At 40.7% G+C, this 24,487-nt stretch overlaps 1 protein-coding gene across 3 annotated transcripts in view; it reads left to right on the top strand.

The window, feature by feature from the left end:
* The window catches only part of LOC124797813 (28S ribosomal protein S18b, mitochondrial), a 49,369-nt gene that overhangs the window by 6,318 nt on the left and 18,564 nt on the right, over positions 1 to 24,487 (top strand). For all 3 annotated transcript variants that reach the window (XM_047260839.1, XM_047260840.1, XM_047260838.1), the window contains exon 2: positions 2,063 to 2,204. In XM_047260839.1, coding sequence (XP_047116795.1) covers positions 2,063 to 2,204 — 142 coding nt within the window. The remainder of the gene's footprint in view (positions 1 to 2,062; positions 2,205 to 24,487) is intronic.

Here is a 24,487-nt window from a genome sequence, read left to right as displayed (position 1 = left end):
CAACAAAAGCAAAACGAGGATAATGGAATGTAGTCAAATTAAATCGGGTGATGCTGAGGGGATTAGATTAGGAAATGAGACACTTAAAGTAGTAAAGGAGTTTTGCTATTTGGGGAGTAAAATAACGGATGATGGTCGAAGCAGAGAGGATATAAAATGTAGACTGGCAATGGCAAGGAAATCGTTTCTGAAGAAGAGAAATTTGTTAACATCGAGTATAGATTTAAGTGTCAGGAAGTCGTTTCTGAAAGTATTTGTATGGAGTGTAGCCATGTATGGAAGTGAAACATGGACGATAACCAGTTTGGACAAGAAGAGAATAGAAGCTTTCGAAATGTGGTGCTACAGAAGAATGCTGAAGATAAGGTGGGTAGATCACGTAACTAATGAGGAGGTATTGAATAGGATTGGGGAGAAGAGAAGTTTGTGGCACAACTTGACTAGAAGAAGGGATCGGTTGGTAGGACATGTTTTGAGGCATCAAGGGATCACAAATTTAGCATTGGAGGGCAGCGTGGAGGGTAAAAATCGTAGAGGGAGACCAAGAGATGAATACACTAAGCAGATTCAGAAGGATGTAGGTTGCAGTAGGTACTGGGAGATGAAGAAGCTTGCACAGGATAGAGTAGCATGGAGAGCTGCATCAAACCAGTCTCAGGACTGAAGACCACAACAACAACACTTCTCTGACACCTTCCATGTCCCTGATAATATCTCCATCCTCTGTTTCAATCGCTTTTATGTCTTCTCTATCATATCTTTTACTTTTCAATAACCCATATAGCCGTTTTTGGTTCCCTTTGCTATCCTGCTCTAGTTTCTGGGTGAATATTTCCCAACTCTTCTCCTTTCCTTCTTTCACAATCGTCTTTGCTTAGAGTTTCTTTTGCCAGTATTCCGTCTCCAGTGTTGTCACCTTGTGTTCACCTTTTGGCACCAGCCCCTGCTTCTGATTTCTTTTTTCAAACTCCATGTTTTTCTTTGCCATATTACATTTTTTAAACTGCGTCTTTTACTCTATCATTGCACCAGTTGGTTTCTTTGTCTTTCAATTTACCCTTTGGTTTGCCACATGTCTGTGCAGCACTGTTTACTTTCGATGTTTTAAATAAATATAAATGAAGACATAACTTAAGCAAAAATCAAGGGGGAAAAACTGGTATTTGAAATTTCACTTGGCCTACACAACTCATAAAGTAAGTTCATGATAGCATGAACCCATATATATAGCTTCAAAAACTGGTACTGGAAATTTCTATTGCTTTTGTACCTCAACCAAAATCCTCACTACTGCAAAACCACACACAGCTTGACAAATCTGGTGTTGAAATCATTTCACTTGACCTTTGGAACTAAAACGAGGTCCACAGTATGAAGACACTAAAACTCGCTTGTGTGGACCTACATAATATTGAAAACCTAACCTTGTCAGTATTAGTAAAACAAATTCTGCCATACCTACCAATCACAATCCAACATACTGACCTATTGACAAGCAATAGCAAATATAATGTAGTCAACACAGTCTGTCGAATGGCCAACATAAAATTCTCGAACCAATTCCTCCGGATAGAATGCCAGAACAGCTGTAAGAATTTAGTTGTGGTCAACGCATCATCTCTCATTGTGGCTTGCTGCGACCTATTCATGAACCATGTTGCCATATCCATAAATACCAAAAAAGAAACGTAAAATATAAATATTCAATGGTAAACAACATACTGCACTAATAGTTTGAAACCCAAAAACTAATTCTGTTCCCAAAACTGCCTCATCTAAATAATTCACAAATTTCCATAACGCTTCCATTATTCTTACAAACGGTATTGATGCAGCCCAGTGAATCACTCAAATAATTTAAAAACATAAACATCCCGCACTTAGTGACATTGCATCCTGTACAAACTTGGAACCACTTTGAATACACCATGTCACATAAAACAATTACGTCACAGGTCAAAGATGGTTGGTGCTGTGAGCTTCACTTGACCTATTGAAAGTTTTAAGGCAATATGCTGTTAAATTTGTAAAACACCTCTGTAATGTCATTCTTGTGTTCTAGGGAGCCTTTAGGCAGAAACTTTCTTCCGGAGAAAGTGCTGAAGAAATAACAAATGACATAGTTACAGAACAGAAGCATGCTTCAAAAGACAGGACAAGAGAAATTCCTGTTGAAACAAGCATAAAGTACATAGAAAGCAAAGGTAAATAATAATGTAGACTACTGTTTCTTACCACTGGAGCTCTTTATCAATAATTCTTAGATTGTAAAGACCTGCCCATGTATTGCATGGCACTCTGTACAGAAACTTAAGTTTCTTTTCTCTCTGAGTGAATCTGTTCTGTTGGAAACCCATAGTGTGAGCTATCAGGATTGCTCGCTATAACATAATGTAACCTCTTGCCACCACCACTTTCTAGTTATATATTACTTATACTCAAGATGTACTTCAGGGGCTTAATTAATAACATGCACTTCCTCCTCAGGTGTTACATTGTTCAAAATACATGCATGCTCTTCGTTTTTATTTTGCTGTAAAACTGACAGTTTTCTGCAGCACTATGATAATATTTACAAAATATGTTGGTATCCCTCTTCAGTGAATATCAAATTCTAACAAATATGGCGTACGGCTATGGGCACCTGCATGGCACCATCCTTTGCTAACCTATTCATGGGCCATCTAGAGGAATCCTTCCTAAAAACTCAATCCTAAACCCCTTATCTGGTTAAGATTCATTGATGACATCTTTGCTATCTGGATTGAAGGTGAGGGCACCTTATTCACATTCCCCCACAACCTCAACAACTTCTCCCCCATTTGCTTCACCTGGTCCTACTCAACCCAACAAGCCACCTACCTAGATGCTGACCTTCACCTGGGAGATGGCTATATCAGTACCTCCGTCCATATCAAACCTACTAGCCACCAGCAATACCTCCACTTCGACAGCTGCCACCCATTCCATACTAAGAAGTCCCTTCTGTACAGCCTAGCTACTCGTGGTCGTCGCATCTGCAGTGACCCTTTCAAGATATACTGAGGGTCTCACTGAACCCTTCACTGACCGTAATTATCCTCCCATCTTGTACAAAAACAAATCTCCCGTGCCTTGTCTTTCCAGTCTCCCACTACCTCCCAACGTCCCACAGTCCGGCCACAGAGGAGCATTCCCCTCGTAACTCAGTACCATCCGGGACTGGAGAAACTGAATTACATTCTCCGCCAGGGTTTCGATTACCTCTCGTCGTGTCCTGAAATGAGAAATGTCCTGCCCACTATCCTTCCCACCCCTCCTACCCTGGTTTTCCACCGTCCACCGAACCTACACAATATACTTGTCCATCCTTACACAATCCCAGCTCCTGACCCCTTACCTCATGGCTCATTCCCCCGTAATAGGCCTAGATGCAAGACCCGTCCCATACATCCTCCCACCACTACCTACTCCAGTCCAGTCACAAACATCACCTATCTCATCAAAGGGAGGGCTACCTGTGAAACCAGTCATGTGATCTACAAGCTAAGGTGCAACCTCTGTGCTGCATTCTATGTAGGCATGACAACCAACAAGCTGTTTGTCTGCATGAACGGCCACCGCCAAACTGTGGCCAAGAAACAAGTGGACCACCCTGTTGCTGAAAATGCCAAACACGATATCCCTCATCTCAATGACTGCTTAACAGCCTGTGCCATATGGATCCGTCCCACCAACACCAACTTTTCTGAATTGTGCAGGTGAGAACTTTCCCTGCAATACATCCTACATTCCCGTAACCCTCCTGGCCTCAACCTTCGTTAGTCACTGTCCTCACCCATCCAGCCCTCTCCCTGTTCCCATTCCAGCACTACACAGCTGTCATTTCACCACCACACCCAGTCTTTTAATTTCTTTTATTTCTCTCCTTTCCGCTACTTACCCCTCCCTTCTCCGCACCTTCTCTCCTGCCCTCCATGTAAACTGCAACACTTTGCTGTCCGCCACTCCCACCATACTATCCCTCCCCGCCCCAGCCTCCTCCTTATCTCCACACAGTCGGCACTTCCATCATGCGCTGGTGCTGCTGTTCGCAGTGTGGTCTCAGCTCTCTGAGACTGCAGACGTGTGCAAATTTTGTTAGTTAGTTAGTTGGAGTTAGTTAGTTAGTTTGTTCGTTTGTTTGTGTCTACTGCTGACAAAGGCCTTAATGGCCGAAAGCTTTGTGTGAATCTTTTTATTGTGCTTATCGCGACTCAGCTTTTCCTAAAATGATGATTTTACGAAAATAGGGATTTAATTTGCTGAAGTGACCCAGGATCAGAACTGATAATTTTTTTGGGCCTGTAAATACACAGAACAGAATATTTTGTTCATGTTTCAGTATTTTTCATACAGTTGGCTTCATTAAAGTTTACAGTGGATCAAGCTTTATAAAATAATAAATTACATATTCAGAAAAAACTACTGCAGCTTGTTTTATAATTAAAAGATATTTCTTTATCACCTTGGAGAAACATATGTTATGATGATTAGTTTCTAGGAATTTGTTGGTTGAATATAATTCAATGTGCTTTAGGCAAGTTTAAAATTCATTCTTATATTTATTTAGTGGTACTGTATGAGCTGAGTATGGTAACTTATTGAAATATTTTATGCTCATGTATTTATAGTTATTATAGGCTATAGCCAGTCTTTAGGGAGACAAATCCATCAAGTGACTATCTCTGGTATTGTGTACACGCACATCACAATTTTTCCAGATTTTCCGTAGTGTATGTTAATGCTAGGTGCTGTCATTATACGAAGACATTTAAAATTGTTTCTGTAGGACACTCTGTGGTAAGCCTTCTAAACATCAGATTGTTTTCTTCCGTTCTCTGAAAATATGTTTAGCTCCTGGGGAACTGTCCCAGACCAATATTCTATACTGCTGATGGGAATGGAAGTAAACAAAATATGAGTGGAGCAACAACGGTTTTCTCACACTTCCCCTTAATTTATACAGTAAAAGAAAGTTTGCTGCACACGTAATTTGTGTGTTCTTCCCAAGAGCCTTTTTGGTCTATGAACAGTCCAAGTAATTTTACTGTTTAATTTTAATTGTTGGTTCCCTTTAGATTAAAAATTATTTCTTCTATTTTTGTTTGGTTTATGCACAGCTGATTGGCCTGACACCAGTGATCAGTCATTTGCATCATTTCTCTGTTAGCTAATACACTTTGTAAATTCTTGCCTGTGGTTATTAATGTCATGTCATCAGCATATAATATAGTCTTATGTGGTATCTAGTGCAAAAGCTATTAAAATAGACAATAAACTCTATAGTCACAAATTCATCATATGTTGGGAACTAAAATACAGAAAATTCTGAATGGAATTGATAGTGTTGATGAACTAAAACACAACTTCGTTTTCCAGGTGAAGGGTTGATTGAAACCCTTCCTGAAACTGAGGGAAGAATGATATCAACATTGGCTCATGGGTAGTATAAACTCTTTATCGTGCCAGAACAGAGGATTTGGAACATTTATGCTTGTCCTTTTTTCATTCATCACATAGATGAATGCCATCAAGAAGGAGAACTCACAATGTGGAATGAGTCAAGTTATACATTAACGTAAGGAAAAAAAACTCCTAGAAAATTACCCTCGGGCTCAGCATTTATTTGCTGACTACGGGCTTGGCGACCCTAGAGTCGCTCAGCTGGGGACTGGTAAGCACTGCCAATCCTCTTCCACCATAAGTTCTGAGTGTACTTCAGTGACCACTGTGTGTCACAGGGGCAGGGGATCTTGGCCTGACCATCCAGATCAGAAGGATGGTAAAAACCTCTATAAAAACCCCTCAACCTCAAGGTGTGCTGGATGCCAATGAGATGCGTGGCTGTTGAGGTGGAACAATTGTTAGTGGGCAACCTATGAGGAAATGGCTGAACCTCAGTTGTGGAAGGCTTATCTAGGCACACAGGACCCTTGTCTATAGGACTTCTCCCTAGCTCCTCATAGGATCAAGATGGAACCCTCGAAATTCACTCCTCCTCTTTCCAGCAGAAAGGGTTAGCTGCTGGTAGGTACTAACACCCAATCAAGAGGGCCTTTGTAGCCAGTCCTCCAGACTTGAGGATTACACAGTCTTTAACAGACTTGTGGATTACACATTGTCTTCCAGACACTAGTAACAGACCACATTCTGGTGGCCAGAATCCGTTTCTTATAGTTAAATGGAAATAGGGCATCTTTGAGAAAGTTTCATCTTGCACTTGCGAAATGGGATCCTTTTGGTAGAAACGTCTTAATTCTCAAAGTGTGAAGGACATGAAGAAAGTTCAAAGCTTCGGGGGGTATGCAGTAGAAAGTGAACTGCACAACACCTTGAACTATAGCTAAAGTGTTGTGACATGGAGGGATCTGGTTGACATTTTCTGAGAAGAACTGAAAGCTGAATGGTCCCAGGAAGGCAATGTTAGTGTGCAAAACAGTGGATGGTGATCTAGTGAAATTGGACTTGTTTATAGTGACTATCAACAGCAAAAAACTTCCAGAGCACGTTAAGGAAGGTTTCTGTCACCTCAGCGTGCAGCCTTATGTCCCCAACTCATAGTGCTGTTTTACATGCCAGTGCTTTTAGCACACCACATCAGGTTGTAAAGGAGAAGCCACGTGGCAAATGTGGTAAGGCTGCCCATAAAGCAGTTGGTTGTTCGTCTCCCGTGAATTGTGTAAACAGCTCTGGGGCCCAGCCTGTCTGGAACAGGGGATGCAGTGTCTTCCATGAATAAAACAAGATAGAGGAGAGTAAAACAACTAAATGTGTCTCATATGGTGAGGCCACAAGATCTGTAAGGCCATGCAGCCCCCCTACAGTCCTACCTTCGTTGCATCTCTTCTCAAACAGCCAGTTCAGAAGACTGAAGCTGCTACACAACCTGAGATTGCTAGTGTTAGCACTATTACCTGCATTTGTCAATCGATTTGTGCTGCTACAGCCTGTGCTTAGCACTAGTACCTGTGTTTGTCAATGCATTTCTGCTGCAGCAGTTATTTCACAGCCTGTGCCTCTACCCAGAACATTAGACAAGGCTTTGATTACCACTGTTGTGGAGCTCCCTGCGCCTCCAGAGGTTCAGAGTGGTCTGCTGTCCAGTGCTGCCAGTACAACCTCCATAGCTGTGGCTCCAAAGCCTCTCCAGAAAATTGAAGCCCCAGTGAAAGAATCAGCTGGCAGTGGCTACAGGAAGCAAGCAATCTGATTTGTCAACATCACTCTGACCTCTCTCATAACTCATCTACAGAGCCAGTGGACCTTGAGGTTAGCCGGAAACACATCTGGTCACACCACGGAACCTACACCCACTAAAGGCTACCCTCCAAGATGGAAAGACAGGGTGAAAGTGCAACCCCCATGATAGATGGCTCCCATATTACAATGGAACATTAATGGGTTCAGGGGACATGTGGAGAAATGGAAACTACATAGATATTAAAATTGTGTGCCAGACTGAGACTTGAACACAGGACCTCTGAATTTTGCACGCAAGTGCTCTATCGGCTGAGCTACCCAAGCGTGACTCATGACCCCCTAGCCCTGGAAGTTTTACAGGAGAACTTCTGTGAAGTGAAGTGTGGAAGGTAGGAGATGAGGTATTGGCAGAAGTAAAACTGTGAGTGTGGATCATGAGGTTGTGCTTGGTTGGTTGGTTTGGTGAGTGAAAGAACTAAACTGCTGGGTTATCGGTTCCAGTTGTGCATGGGTTGCTCAATCAGTAGACTACTTACTTGTGAAAGGCAGTGGTCCAAGTCAAAGTCTCAGTCCAGCATAGTTTTAATCTGCCAGGAAGTTTCAAACGACAACATGTTTATGTTTAGGCATTTTATAATGCTAGTTTACTTTATACAGCAATTCAGCATTGGTATGTGGAGGGGGGGAGGGGAAGAACGTAGTGGAGCAAGGGTAGCATGGACAAGCGGATAACAGTTCGGTTAAGTGGTCGTTCAGTTGACCGTATATTCAGTCACCACTTTACTGGAGCTAACATAGTCTCAATACAGGGAATATTTGGAATAGATCAAAGGTTTATCAGAATCAAAGGAAACAGAAGTGAAAGTTTTATTCTTAGAAAGCACATAGGAAACGTCTTCCAGTGATGTAGAGTTAGATACAGCTTTGAGGACAATGCTTCAGATTTACAACTGAAGAAGACACTGAATGCATGTTCTGTTGTGGTAGTTGGTATGGAGACTAAGAGAGAAGCGGACACTAGTGCATGGGATGCTGTCCTTGGGCTGCTAAAGAATGGTAACTGTGACACCCCCCCATGGACCTTGCCGTTGGTGGGGAGGCTTGCGTGCCTCAGCGATACAGATGGCCATACTGTAGGTGCAACCACAATGGAAGGGTATTTGTTTAGAAGCCAGACAAACGTGTGGTTCCTGAATAGGGGCAGCAGCCTTTTCAGTAGTTGCAGGGGCAACAGTCTGGATGATCGACTGATGATGTGGTCTCGTAACACTAACCAAAACGGCGTTGCTGTGCTGGTACTGCGAACGGCTGAAAGCAAGGGGAAACTACAGCTGTAATTTCTCCTGAGGGCATGCAGCTTTACTGTATGATTAATTGATGATGGCGTCCTCTTGGGTAAAATATTCCGGAGGTAAAATAGTCCCCCATTCGGTTCTCCGGGCGGGGACTACTCAGGAGGACGTCGTTATCAGGAGAAAGAAAACTGGCGTTCTACGGATCGGAGTATGGAATGTCAGATCCCTTAATCGGGCAGGTAGGTTAGAAGATTTAAAAAGGGAAATGGATAGGTTAAAGTTAGATATAGTGGGAAATAGTGAAGCTCGGTGGCAGGAGGAACAAGACTTCTGGTCAGGTGAATACAGGGTTATAAGTACAAAATCAAATAGGGGTAATGCAGGAGTAGGTTTAATAATTAATAAAAAAGTAGGAATGCGGGTAAGCTACTACAAACAGCATAGTGAACGCATTATTGTGGCCAAGATAGACACGAAGCCCACACCTACTACAATAGTACAAGTTTATTTGCCAACTAGCTCTGCAGATGATGAAGAAATTGATGAAATGTATGATGAGATAAAAGAGATTATTCAGGTAGTGAAGGGAGACGAAAATTTAATAGTCATGGGTGACTGGAATTCAAGAGTAGGAAAAGGGAGAGAAGGAAACATGGTAGGTGAATATGGATTGGGGGGAAGACGTCTGGTAGAATTTTGCACAGAGCACAATTTAATCATACCTAACACTTGGTTCAAGAATCATAAAAGAAGACTGTATACGTGGAAGAAGCCTGGAGGTACTGACAGCTTTCAGACAGAGTATATAATGGTAAGGCAGAGATTTAGGAACCAGGTTTTCAATTCTAAGACATTTCCAGGAGCAGATGTGGACTCTGACCACAATCTATTGGTTACAAACTGTAGATTAAAACTGAAGAAACTGCAAAAAGGTGGGAAGTTAAGGAGATGGGACCTGGATAAACTCACTAAACCAGAGGTTGTACAGAGTTTCAGGGAGAGCATAAGGGAACAATTGCAAAACTAATTGGAAAATTGAGAGGTTACTGTGTTATTTTATCCTCTACAGCTCCTTCTAGTACCATGGAATCATTCCCTAATGTCTTAACAGGTTTCCTATCACCTGGTTCCTTTTTCTTGTTGTCAGTGTTTTCCATATATTCCTTTCCTTGCCATTTCTGTGGAGAACCTCTTCATTCCTTTTCTTATCAACCCAGACATTCTCAGAAAATTCTTCCTCAAATTAAGGCCAATGTTTGATGGTAGTAGACTGGGACAGGAATACCCTCTTTGCCAATGCTAGTTGCTAAAGACACCCAGAATTTATTTGATAGCAATATCTCTTGTATTTGGCATCAGTTTGAATTATCTGATTTAATGAACGTAGTCCTCAATTCACAAATTGCTAATGATAAAAGAATGTCAGCAGAGCTCATTGTTGTGGTAATTACGATTAATTATGGAGATAGTTCCATAACAAATATTATCACCTGCTGTACAACGGAAATGACAATCCCTACACAGGTTCTATATGTTATAGTTAGTTGATGTGCTTGCTGTTCCACTGTTTAGAAATGTATTTATTGTTATTTTTTGAAGTTACAGGTGCTGAATTCTGATTCACATATATGCTATAACCTAGCTAATGGTGACCACTGTTAAAATGAAATGGTGATAGCTTGGCATCAAGAGTCAGCAGCATACGGATACACTCTGCAAATTCTAGAGTGATCTGGCCATCTGTGGCATCACATAACATTTCAGTAGGTCTCATACGAATATTGTGGTAGCCTAAAGGCATCATTTATATGAGACTATCAGGAGCTAAATTAATAACACTAGTGCTGACTGTGAGGCACTATATGGATAATAAACACCACACTCAGCTTTGTGAACCTATTGTTATGTGAGGTTCTCACTGTCTTTAGCATACTGCCAATTGGAAAGCTCTTCAGCAAAGCACTTATCACTTTTGTCAACAAGCATCAGCAGCAGTTATATTGCAATAATTAAGAGTGGATGGTAATTGTCATTCTTTCACTATTTATAGACTTGTGTGTAAATGAAATTTGTTTATGCATACAACATTAATTACAGAGAGCAACTGAAAATTGTAAGGCAGGAAGGAGCATTTGTATCTGTATTTTCTTTTGCTCAGACCAGCATGGAGAATCAAAGAGTTTACATGGCTCACATGAAATATTTGCAAATGATTTACATCGCTCTGTAAATCACTGCCTCCCAAGTGTCAGCAATATTTGGGGTTGAAATAGAGACTTGAAAGCATGGGTGCTGATGGTGGAGAAATAGGTGTGTTGGGTGTCCTTGTAGAGCTGCACATAGATAGCATCTCAGCTGTCCAGAGACCTAGTGAAACAGTAGGGAGTCTGTCAGTCCAATGCTTGGTGGCATGGCATCTGAGCGAAGTCTTTAATTGGTGATGAAGCCATTCCACAAGACTATTAGTTGCAGATTCATGCCAAGCAGTGCTGAGAGAGCTTTAAAAAGATATGACTTGGATTGCTTGTCCTGATCTGTAGTGACAAAGAGAGGAATGTCGAAGCATGGGAGCCACCTGCAGAAAAAGTCATGGCTACAATTGCTGCTGTTGTCTTTTAATAAGATACATGTCAGGCCATTGTAAGAAACAGTCATTTTCTGTCAGGCAATATTGATACCCTTGTCACAGCGGCAGAGGACCAGTAATGTCATTTGGACGTGTTTGAAGCATTGACTTCATGGATTGAAGGTACTGAGCAGAGCTGTTACTTGCCGAGTTGCTTAGCTGCACTCGCAAGCATTGCACTGGCGAACGAATGCCTTACAATTATTCTCAATATTTGTCCAGGTAAACGCCTTCTTCACCAGTTCTACAGTAGTCCTTACTCCTGGATGTGAGAGGCTGTGAAGAGACGAAATTGCTTGTTTGTGAAAATCTGTAGTAATAAATGATCACATTGATATGTCACAGTATAGTTCTGCATTTGAGCTCAGTATCTGGATCGTTGAAGCTGTAAACCTGATGATGCTTCAAGGTATGCCTTCAATTCATTATGACCTTCGTGGGTGTTGGCAAGTGCTACGAAGTCAAGTTTCTTCACAATGATGTCTATATGAGATACTGCAGCTGCTGGTCCATTCTGCTCACCATCAACATGCTAAATGTCCATATTAAAACGCAAAATGAAGTCCATGTGTTGTAACTGGCCTAGTGATGCATTTTCTAGCTTCTGCTGGAAAGTGAACACTAATGGCTTATGGTCTGTGAGAACATAATGTCTACCTTCATGCATGTGCTTGAACTTTTTGATTGAGTCATATGCTGCATAGAGCTCATGATCATATGTTGACCAATTTGCTTCTGAAGGCGATAATTTCTTGTTAAGGAAAGCTAGAGATTGCCAGTCGTGTTGAACATGTTGTTGTAACACAGCTCCAGTTGCAGTTATTGATGCGTCTCCTGTAACAGAGAGAGGTGCATCATGAAGGGGATGATCTAACAATGCCAACTCTGCAATAGCATCTTTCACTTTGGCCAAAGATTTTGCAGTGGGTCTCCATTTTTTAGGTGAACATTTCAGTGAGAGGTGCTGCCAACAATGGATGATCAGATGCAAAATGTCCATAAAAATTGATCAACCCCAAGAAACAACATGTCTCATATTGTAGTGACCTGGGGAAGCTGAGAAATAGCTTCCTCTCTGTCTTGGGGTGGAAGTATCCCATGTGCATTGATAAGGTATTCTTCTGTCACTCCAAAGACACTTTTTGCAGATTAATCACTAAACCATGTTTTTGTAGCATAGTGAATAGTTGATGTAGGTGTGCTAGATGCTCTGACTCGCTAGATGGATTACAAGCAGGTCATCAGTATAGACATAACAAAAATCTAAATATCCAGTTACTTCATCCATAAAGCCCGAATAGAGTACAAAGAGTGGTTTAGGGCACATATTTTATTGAAACTGATGTATTGTAAAAAGCACTGACGAGTCTATTGTGGAGAAAACTGTCTTACCGTGAATGTACATAACAAAGTCTTCAATATGTAGCCCAGGATAACAATAAGGTATTGTTCTTGCTTTCAGCTGACAGTAGTCACCACTTGGGCGCTACCTGTTATTCTTTTTAGGAACTATGTGGAGTGTAGATGCCCATTTACTGTTTGAGGGGTGACAAATCCCGTGTGCTAATATAAAATATAAATCTTGCTTTGTCGTCTTTAGTTTTTCTGGATGCAGACATTGAGGCCGTGCATGAACTGGCAGTCCCGGCATAGTGACAGTGTGGTGTACCATTAAGACTCTTCCCAGTGTTGTAGTAGGCGGCAGATGACTGACTGCGGGGAACTGATGAAGTAGTTCATTGTATGGTGAATCACCTGTAATCACTTTCATGCCAGCATGATTGGCATTATGTAGGTGCCTATGACTGGACAACTGTGTTTTAGAATCAAGCTGGCACTGATTGCGAAGGTCTGCGAGGAGACTATAAAAAGATAAGAAGACTGCTCCAACAGTTTTGTACAACACATCAAGCAACAATGAATCTTGAAATTTAGATCTACTTATGTAGCCATAAGTATTAATGGGAAGTCCATCTACAGTATACAGATAATTACTATTGGTTTTCCGCCGTGGAAGATGAGAAGAAGGGTAAGATAAGAGAGATGCACCTGTGTCAACAAGAAGTTGTAGCTTAGCACAGTGCACTGTTATAAAATGTCATTGGCTGTTTGGCTTGAAATCAGTTGCTGTTGCTATTGATTCCTGGTGGCATTTCTCTTGTCATGGTATGTGACGATCATGTGACGTGGTTGTTCGCATGGCATGGTTGACGTGTGTATGATACATTTAGTCAGTCCAGCATGTGGTTTAATGTTTTGGTGTGCGATGCAACGATTCTGGCATGTAATTTGGAAACTTGGGCTCCCCAAATGTTGTGTGTAAATGCAATTTATTTGTGCAGACAATAGCCGGCCGGTGTGGCCGTGCGGTTCTAGGCGCTTTAGTCTGGAACCGCGTGACCGCTACGGTCACAGGTTCAAATCCTGCCTCGGGCATGGATGTGTGTGATGTCCTTAGGTTAGTTAGGTTTAAGTAGTTCTAAGTTCTAGGGGACTGATGACCACAGATGCTAAGTCCCATAGTGCTCAGAGCCATTTGAACCATTTGTGCAGACAATATAACAACATAATAATTACATCGAGCAGCCGAAAATTCTAAGACTGAAAGCAGCATTTACATCTATATTTTCTTCTGAATGACAGTTTTGCTGAAGGACGACTTAATCTAGACATTACTGTTAACATTTTGTGTTTCTTGGTCTATGTTATGATAACTGTTTCTCCTTTCATGTTACTAGAAGCTGGAATCATACCTGCTGGTTTTATTATCATCACAGCTTTTGAGGCCACTTTTTTTTGTTATGTTACATGGTTTCCTTGCACATTAGGCTTTCCCAGTTGGGAAATTTGTTGTTTGTAGCTTGTGAAGTATATCCACAGATGCTCATATTTTGCACTCCATACTGCATTGTTATCTTTTCATTTGCGTTCCTGGATATACTCCAAGAATGTTAATTGAGTCTGTTGAATGAGCTTTCCAGTTTTTCAGTATGTGTAACAAAAATAAATGTGATAGATACTGATTTCTGATGTTTTTTAATAACTATACTCTAATCCCTAAACCTAGTTACAGAAATGGGAATAAAAGTCATGGGCTAATATTTTTGGTATTCTGGCCCTTTGGCAGCCACATCTGAGATGCAAACTGTACTCACTTCTGAGCCTGCTCCAGGAACACATCAGCTTGGATACATATTCTTTCTGCTGTGGTACAGTTGAAACTTGGCAACAGAGAATTTGTTTAGCAACTGTGTGATCAAGTAGTTGCTTCCTGGATGGAACACAGTTATCCTGTTAAATTCACATGGTACTTTCTTGTGATTTCTATTGAATAATCTGAATGAAGGTGCGGCATCAGGTTATCAATTTATGGTTACATATGGAAATTGCAATTAATCTCGTCTTTCACATTGTGATACAGCTGTCCTAGCCACCAATAAAGCAGTTAGGAGACAAATGCCACAGCTATTCCCTAGCTCCACGGTAATGGGGCTGCTGCGTAATGTGAAGGCTGCATTGGCTCTCAGTTCCAATTTCACTGAAGGCCAGCTTCATATGAATTCTGTGGTAGAGCTACCAAGCAGCCAGACCAAAATGAAAAAGGAAATCTTATGAACACTTCTCCAGCATGTTTTCTTGCTACCTCCAGTACCCCATAGTGTAAGGGCGAAAAGCTTACAATACCATTGGTAGCCGCTTTTTCTCCTTCTCCTAATATAATTCTTAATATTTATAAGTACATGATTTTATTCGTGATTGCGGCACTTAGTAATTCACTAAATGGGTTTCTATGCCATACTTCCATACTACTTGAGCATGACATAGTACAGAGCACAAACACAGGCTGTTCCGAAGTCCGAAGTGGGTACCAATTTATGCCGACTTCCAGGCACTCTCGTGTTACAGATGCTTCGCGTTCTATTAAAGTAGGCTTTCGTTGTGAGATATTGTGGTAACTTTTAATCTTTTGTTACTAACACAGCCCATATTTTAGTAGTGTTTTTCCATTTGTTCATTGAACATAGCAATAAATGTAAGAGGTAAACTAATCATCAATGAGATATTATCTCACAACATCAAACCCAGTCTTTTGATGCTCAGGTAAATTATTAATTACTGCCAATATTTTATATCACCCCTTGCTTCCTAGTACATAACTTTTGTTGGGATTCAGCCATTAATTTCTTCTTAAGAAGTTAATATAAAGGCATTACAACTTGTCATCAGTAATAATATTGCATAGGAATGCTCAATGAGCAAACTGTTGATGATCAGACAAAAAAAGCCAGTAACAGTCACAACTTTGATTTTTCTTGTTTTGAATAAAGAATACTGTAGTCCTACACTCAGCTTCTGAACTTACTTATTGAATGCAGCTGTTGCACAAGTATTAATGATCACAGTTCTCATATTACTGAGGCTTCCTGAATGAGGAAAATCATTCACGCCAAGACAAATCTTTCTTCAAACAAGAAAATACTTTTCTAGTGTGTTGGCCTGCTGGCATTCTCCCCCATACACAATAGTTTTTTTGAGCTGCTTCTGCTGGCTTCATCCCACTATTAAGCCTAAAGCAAACAACATATCACAAGTATTAAATCTTCTTCCACTTGCGACTCTATTGTCTAAACCACATTCATTAAATTCAGTTATGCAGAATCCAGTATGTAACTACAAGACAAACGCTTGAACTTCAAATAGGAAAAGACCATTGATTAATAAACTCTCAGGAATCTATGTACGTTGTGCTGCTGCCTGATGTTCACTCATTTTATCGAAGTTATTTTGTGCAGAAAATCAAAGTATAATAATACGGTTGTTTGCTTGGCAATGTGAGAGCAGAAATGTGTCAAAGATGTGCTATGCTGTGGTCAGCTGGTCGGATGGCGGCTAGTGTCAGATAGCCAGTGGCCACCATAGGGTGAGGAAATTCGTTAGCATGAACTGTTCTGATCTTGATACAGCCCCATGTTCTTTCACAGAAATGTTTCGAGAAGTTATTGCTAGTACTGGTGGGTTAGAAAGCGAAGTATAGTATCTTTGAGATTCCATCAGACTGATACCTTTAGCAGACAACTAAAATGCATTTTAAAAAATGAAGGACGGCATACACTCAAATTTGCAACTATGTGTCTACATTGTGTGGTGTTTACCAGTAGGCCAGGAGCAAATACAGCACTGCAACAGATTGAGTAGAAGACAACATTTCCTCCGGACAATTCTGCCTCCTACAGTGTTGCCAGAATGTGCAGATGGCTGAACTTAGAATTCTGTAGGGCAGCCAGTTGTATTGGTCCTTTAAGTGAATGTCTTGAACTTAGCCTCTGCAGTGGCATGCTAGTGGCCAGGTTTTATATCAAAGGGGGTACATTGAAATTATTCCTACTCAACAAATGGTTTATCCAGAGGCTGAAACGTGACCTAACTTCTTGCTTGCTTCCTTCCTTCCCACCACCCTTGGCTACCCCTACAATCGTCATCCAATGGAGCTGTAATGCATATTTTCACCACCTAGTAGAATTTAGACACCTGCTTTCATTTAGTCCAGCAGTATTTTTTAGCTCTCCAGGAAACTCCAGCAAACATATACCTATCCTATGTAATCACAATTGCTGTTTCAAAAATCGATTTTGCCCTGTAGTGGCACCAGATGGTGTCTGCACAATGGTGCTTGTAAACATTTTTAGTAATCAAGCTCCATTCATTACATTTAATGGGGGTAGGAGGTCAAACGGGCCGACTTGGAGCAGGAGAGGCACCACAGGACATTTTAATTTCCACTGTCTGTACTTTTACAAATAAATTCATAAAACTTTGTCAGCATGACCAGGAAGGATTCAGAATTCACTCTCTTAGCAGTGGAACTTCGAAATTTTTTTTACGTGTCAAATTTCATCATTTTTTTTCACTTATTAATGGCAGCATTTGTTGCTATAGGTACACTTTTTTTTTTCATAAGTAAGAGAGATCTTTCGATGAATTTTGCACAGCATACAAACCATACTTAAAGGTGTATGAAACTCTAGGATTTTCCAAATCTATTAAAAACTGTGGTAAGAATTGAGGTAAATAACTATAAAATTTGTGTTTTTCCTAACCATGAAGTTTAAAATATAACAGCTCATTCGTTTTTTCATAAGTTAAATAAATTGTAGAGTTTCATACACCTGTAAGTATGGTGTGTATGCTGTGCAAAATTCATTGAAGAATCTCTCCAACTTATGAAGAAAAGTGTACCTATAGCAACAAATGCAGCCATTAGTAAGTGAAAAAATGATGAAATTTCACAAGTAAAAAAAATTATTTTGTTGTATTTTCGAACTTCCAATGCAATGAGTGTGAATCCTGAATCCTTCCTGGCGATGCTGACAAAGTTTTATGAATTTATTTGTAAAAGTATAGACACTGAAAATTAAAATGCCCTGAGATCCCTCTCCTGCTCCAAGTCGGCCCGTTTGACATCCTACCACCCCAACCCCCCCCCTTAAGAATTGTAGCTGTTGGCACACAGACAATTAGAGATTTTACTCTCCCTAATGCGTTTTCAGGGTTTCCACTTATTCTGGAAATCAGGAAATATTGGGGAATTTCAGACACGTCAGGGAAATCAGGAAAATATCAGGGAAATTTTTTTTTTTTTCAAACACTGGAAAAATCTCGTTTATGTCTCACTAGGTGAAATAGATTGTTTACTGAGATGTCACGCATCATCGCTGGTTGGGTGCAGCTGAATACATTCCTCATTCCTACTGCTTCTCTCCTTTCTACCACTCCCTCACCTTGCAGTCAGTGCTGCCACCACTTCTTGCCATTAGCCTAGCAGCTGCTGATAGAGGCGGGGCGGCATGAGGAGTGGTTTGTATGGCTGAAAATTTAGTTGTGAGTCATCTTCAACTTTTGTGATCCTGTCCTCCTCAGTTGCGCGTAATACTACGGTATATTGATAAGTTTCACTTATGGACCGTCTGACAGCAACTGAATAAAACACAATTTTAGTGCCATACGCGTTTTGCCTTTATTTTCTGCAAGGCATCATCAGTGGCCTGGAATATGTTCATATGTTAGCTATTACATTTTTGTCACTGTGCCTATTGGTTATAAACAGTTCTGGTGGTTGGTATTTCCTATTAAGTAGCAATGTTTTGAACTGTACTTACAGGTTGCGTAGACAGTTTCTTACATATTACGCTCCTGTTGCATTTTTGGTGTTGTTCTTCTTCCTATGAGCGCCAATTTGCTGTTTTTTCCACATTCCACAGCACTATGCACTGAACGCTTGTTTTACTGCAATGTTTTGGTTTCTGTTGCCGACTGTCAAATGTTTTTGCCAAAGATCGAATATTACTGCCAAACTTACGAGTGTAACTATGAAGTATCTGTGGTCTGTTCCTGTATTTTGTGTGTGTGTGTGTGTGTGTGTGTGTGTGTGTGTGTGTGTGTGTGTGTGTGTGTATATATATATATATATATATGAATATAATAGGGGAAACATTCCACGTGGGAAAAATATATCTAAAAAGAAAGATGATGAAACTTACCAAACAAAAGCGCTGGCAGGTCGATAGACACACAAACAAACACAAACATACACACAAAATTCTAGCTTTCGCAACCAATGGTTGCCTCGTCAGGAAAGAGGGAAGGAGAAGGAAAGACAAAAGGATATGGGTTTTAAGGGAGAGGGTAAGGAGTCATTCCAATCCCGGGAGCGGAAAGACTTACCTTAGGGGGAAAAAAGGACAGGTATACACTCGCACACACACACATATCCATCCACACATACACAGACACAAGCAGACATTTGTAAAGGCAAAGAGTGTGAGTGTGTGATTGTCTTTTCTACATGCTTGTCGGCAGCTCAGCAGTAATCTTTATGGTTAATTGCTGTCTATCCTCATTATAATTGATTCTCAGAGTATTTGAATAAGTTATCTGTTGCATGAAATTGATCACTGTGGTCTAATTTCATCAACATGGTGTCTATGGCTCATGAATAGCTGGCCACACGAATGGATTTCCGCGACTGGCCAAAACCGGAGGCCGTTTCTGCGAGTATCTGTAATGGATCAGGTCAGTCGATCAGAAGCCATTCGGTTTCCACTAATATGCAGGCCCTGCCCATTGGATCTGGTCTCACCGATCTGTCGGCAGGTTGGGTCTGTTTGTGTGTGGGGTAATGCAGTAGATTTTCATGGTTTATCTGTGGACCCAGGACTGCGTTGCTCCTCAGCAGGCCAGAAGCCGTGAGTAATTGATTTCAGGAATTGCGTCTCACCGCAAGTACGTTGTACAGTGTGGTGTTTTATGGATACTTATTTGCTCTAGTACATTTTGGCACTTCAAAAGTAGTTTATATGTTAAAAAGTATGGGTGATAAGAAGAAGAAAATTGTCCGTCGCTGGTGGTTTGTATGCTATGTACTCATATATTTCTCGAAAGAAAAATCACACAATACCTGAAAATGATAGATATAACACAGTGGGTAGTAATCGACAATAACAAACATAGTAGAATCAACGTTTTTTTGGCAGTCACCTACAGTGTTGCTTTACACAATTCTTCCCTACCTTATACACTTCTTTCAAGAGGCCTGCTTTTTTCTGAGGTCACTTCTGAAATCAGTGAAGGTTCTTTAAACCTGTTTTGCAGCTCCAAGGAGATGTGTATTTTTGTCACCAAATGTGTTTCGTTTTGTTGAAATAAAATTAGTGGTATTAATGAAACACTCATTCCATTTCTCTTGCATTCTCCATCTGAAAACAGTTCATTAAAAAAGATGTCGATGTTAGTGCTTAAGATTCTTGCGTACATCAGGAAACGCTATCTGCTTGCAAGTTTTTAGATATTTCCTCGTTTGCATTATTGTTTCCTATACCGTAGCTGCAAAGACAAGATTGTCAACATATGTCTTAACTTACCCTTGAGATCTCAAAATTTGTCAGGGAAAAATGTTAAAATTGGCTGGAAATCAGGTAATATCACCTGTGGAAACATGGGGCAACCCTGCTATTTCCCCAGAGGAGGAGCTGACATGTCAGGAGGTGGCTTACCTGATCTGTCAGCTGCTTGGGCGCTGATGACCACGCTGTTTAGCGCCCGAAAACCTCAAACCACACACACACACACCTTCCTCCTCCTCCTGGATGATTTCATTGCCCACAACCCATTGTGGAGGAATGTTAAAACATTTAACGTAAGTATACTAATGTAACAAGTGATCATGGATCGTGACGTACGTTTACTTAACACAGCAACTCATTTCATTGCGGCACATTGAACGTGTACAGCCACCAGGCTCTCGGTCTGTAGCTGCAGCTTCCTCCTCTCAATCCACTGGAGGGTACATGATGCCCTCTGCAAAAATTATTGCCTGGTTACCATGACCCTGATTCTTTGGACATCCGGAGGTTTATATTTTAATTTTACAAGGATATTGTATTATTTCACACATTGTATATCAAGAAGGAGGAAACATTGAATCGGTGTTTCACAACTGAGAGCCCTGGACAATGGGCTTTCAAGAAAACCAATCTGGCATGCTTTCCCTACTAGAGCAGAACTTAATACAGAACACAACTACTTCAATACTAAAATAAGGAGGCATCTTGCAAACAAAGGGACGCATACCTTTTTCTATATAGCTATAGGCCAAGTCACATCCTATCTATGGTCACCAGGTAGTAACCTGTACTTCTGGTAACCTCTTAGATGGTAATATTCATTCTGATCATCACTAAGTGGCACAATGTGCTTAAGCATCTGCATCTGACAACCATTCCTCAGCCTTCTATCTACCCATAAGCCTGGTAGACTTTAAGAACCTGTCCTCCACTTCTCATGCCTGGAACCATATAAACTTTGTTTCAATGAATAATGAGAACTCCTCAGGCTCTGGCCCTTGGCCACAACACAGCACTCAATCCAAACGGAATCAACACTGAAATGCCACAACATCTAACTGCACATTTCAACGCCACATATTGTATTGGTGCATAAGTTTGTAGTGTTTTAGTTCTGCATGTTGGTACAGTGGAATCTTGTAAACAAGTACCTTCTATAATGTGCAATTTGCGTAACAAGCAAAACAAATTGTAAAAAACTGACACTCTTAATGAGTGATGTTCTGCATGACGAGTGATGACGATTTAGTGTGACGTCACCAGCCATTTGCTTGCAGCATGGGAAACGTTCAGCAGTATGAACACCTTTCATTCCCAGCAGCAGCTATGTACAATCTCTTTAGTATGTACTGCAGTCTGGGTTTAGCACCCTTTCCGCTACCCTCTTAGGTGCAGCTTTTGATCAGATTTCTCTTAACTTGATTCACACAGTGTTTTTTTGTGTGCAGATTTTAATAATCTTCATAGAAATGCCCCCGAAGGTAAAGCTGCAAGATGATGACCATAAGAGAAAGAAAATTGCCTGAGAAATGAAACATAAAATCAGTGAAGAACACAGATGCGTGAGCATTGCTGATTTAGCATGTACTTACAGTCAGTCTACGTCAACTATTTGCACCATCCTCAAGAAAAAGGACAAGATTAAGGAGATAGATACTTCAAAGAGAGTGACGAGTATCTAAACAACAGTTTCATATTCTGGATTATGTTAGAAAGTTGCTCCTTATGTGGATAAATGAAAAGCAATTGCAAGGTGACACTGTTAAAGAGAACATTAATTGTGAGAAGGTGAGAATGATTTTTGCCAGCCTCATTAAGAAAATACCAGGATCATCAACGGCCCAAGAAGTGTTTAAGGGAAGTCGTGGGTGGTTCGAGAACTTCAAGAGAAGAATTGGCATCCACAGTGTTGAGAGGCACAGTGAAGCAGCCAGCACCAACACAAAAGCAGCAGAGAACTTCATCAGTCACTACAAGATGCTCCTAGATTCTGAGGGTTACGTGCTGCAACAGGTTTCAAATTGTAATGAGATGGGTTTATTCTGGTAAAAGATGCTGAAGCACACCTTTATAACGTCAGAGGAGAAGGCACTGTCTGGTCACAAGCCAGTCGAAGACTGTCTCTCAGTGCTAATCTATACCAGTGCAATCAGTGGTTTGAAAATTAAACTACTGCTTGTGTACCATTCAGAAACTCCACAAGCCTTCAAGAAGTGCGAAGTCCTGAAGAGCAGGTTAAATGTGATGTGGAGGTCCAGGTGTGAGTGACACACAATCTTTTTTTGTAATTGCAACTATGAAGTGTTTGGTCCTTCATTGAAAAAGTATTTGCTTGAGATGAGATGAATCTGCCATTCCTTGTCTTGTTTGTTATGGGCAACACTCTTGCCCATTTTCAGGCCTACAAGACCACGTCCTTGAAGAATTTCAATTCATCAATATCCAATTTCTGCCTCCCAACACCACTTCGTTACTCCAGCCTATGGAGCAAAAGATCAGTTCTAATTTTAAGAAGCTCTGAACTAAAGCGCTCATCGAGCATTGCTTTGAGTTGACTGAAGCTTCCAATCTCACTCTGAGAGTTTTGGAAATATTACTTCAAATTGGTGTGTGCAGCAAGGTGAACAAAAAGGCATGGGAACTTTCACTTTTGTTTGGAAGAAGCTTTGGCCGAAGTGCTTTATCAAATGTGACTATGGGGCATTTGAGTTAGTACCTGTGGAGCCTGTAGTCAATGAGATTGTGTCTTTGGCCAAGAGCATAGGACTAAAAGTGGATAACAATGATATTGGTGAGCTTGTGGAAGATCACAGCCAAGATATGACCACCAAAGAGCTTATGAAGTTGCAATGCGTTTCACAGCAGGAAGTTGTAGAGAGGAGTTCTTCAGAGGAGGAGGAAGAGACGGTAACAGCAAAGCAGCAGTCTTGTGGCGCAATAGGAGACATTCTGAAAACTTGTGAATAGGTTGCATTGTACAGTGAAAATCATCACCTGACTAAAGCAGTGGTTACACTTGCTAAAAATTTATATTATTATTATTATGATGATGATGATGATGATGATGATGATGATGATGGTCACATTTTCGCCAAGAGTTAAAGCCTCTGCAGAAACAAATGACTATAGCTCCCTAGTAAGAGAGAATTAGCTATGTATCGTGAATAATAAAGCACGTAATACTGTGTGTATAATTCTCTTTGAATAAATGGCACAAATAAGATAAAACTTTTAGTACTTTTTCTGGATGAAACGGATTATCATATTTTACAAGGGATGAATTGTTTCCCTTAACGAATGTTTTGCACTACGAGTAAGATACTGGAACATGCGAGGTTCCACTGTAGCCTGATTGCTATGAATTTATTTATTGATTGTCGTTTGAGTTTACATTTTGTTATTTGGAGAGTGAGTGGTGTAGCTGTGGATATTAGAAAATGGAGTGCCAAGTGGAGGAATTAAAATGTTTGACATGTTGTTCTGTCTGAGTTCAGTGTAGGGGTGACAGCAGCGGAGGTAGCCAACAGAGACATTTGTGTCGTGTGTGGGGATAATGATGTTGGACAGAGCACCTTATTTTAAGAAGGATCATTTTAACATTAGGGACTCTCCACATTCAGATTGACCTTTGGGGGTCTTTTAAACTCATTGAGCCACAGTGATCAACGTCACTCTACTCGAGAACTAGCAAATACAGTGAATGTGATCATCCCACCATTGTGCGACATTTGCATGCAATGGGGAGGGTTAAAAAATTGCGTGTTTGGTACTGCATGCTGTAAGCCAAAATCACAGAAATCAGCAGGTAGCCATACGTGCATCTGTACTTGAACCTCATCAATTGGCTCAACAGCAACACAGGCCGTTCCTATCCTTTACTGTTGCTGATGATGAGAAATGGTATCTTTATGCTAACACAAGGAAAATAAGAGTTTCTGAGCCTTATGTATCTGGTGCAACATTGCTTCCTGAAGGTGTAACCATCACTGCTGACATTTATTGTCAACAACTGAGATGTCTTGCAGACACAATCCAAGAACAATGACTAGGAAGCCTGTGTGAAGTGATGCTGTTCCTTGATAAAGCCTGCCAGCATTCTGCTGGACTCATGAAAAACACTATACTGGAGTTGGGTTGGGAAGTCATTCCGCACTCACCTTATTCACCTGATCGTGCACCCTCTGATTTTCAGCTTTTCCTCTCTCTAACAAACAACCTTCAAGGAACTTCCTTTGTAGGTGAAAATGTGCTGTTGATGAGTTCTTCTCTTCAAAACCCTGTGATTTCTACAATTGCGGAATCAAAAAGTTAATCCAGAATTGGCAGACTTGTAAATAGTGAAGGAGAATATATATTGCTGATGACTAAAGTCTCATGTGTATCTGTTGTGTTTATTAAACTTATGGAAAAACACTGTGAATTTATGCACGAACCAAATACTTTAC

The sequence above is a fragment of the Schistocerca piceifrons genome, chromosome 5 (genome assembly GCF_021461385.2).
Source record: "Schistocerca piceifrons isolate TAMUIC-IGC-003096 chromosome 5, iqSchPice1.1, whole genome shotgun sequence".
Classification (NCBI taxonomy): domain Eukaryota; kingdom Metazoa; phylum Arthropoda; class Insecta; order Orthoptera; family Acrididae; genus Schistocerca; species Schistocerca piceifrons.
This window is presented reverse-complemented; position numbering and strand designations above follow the sequence as displayed.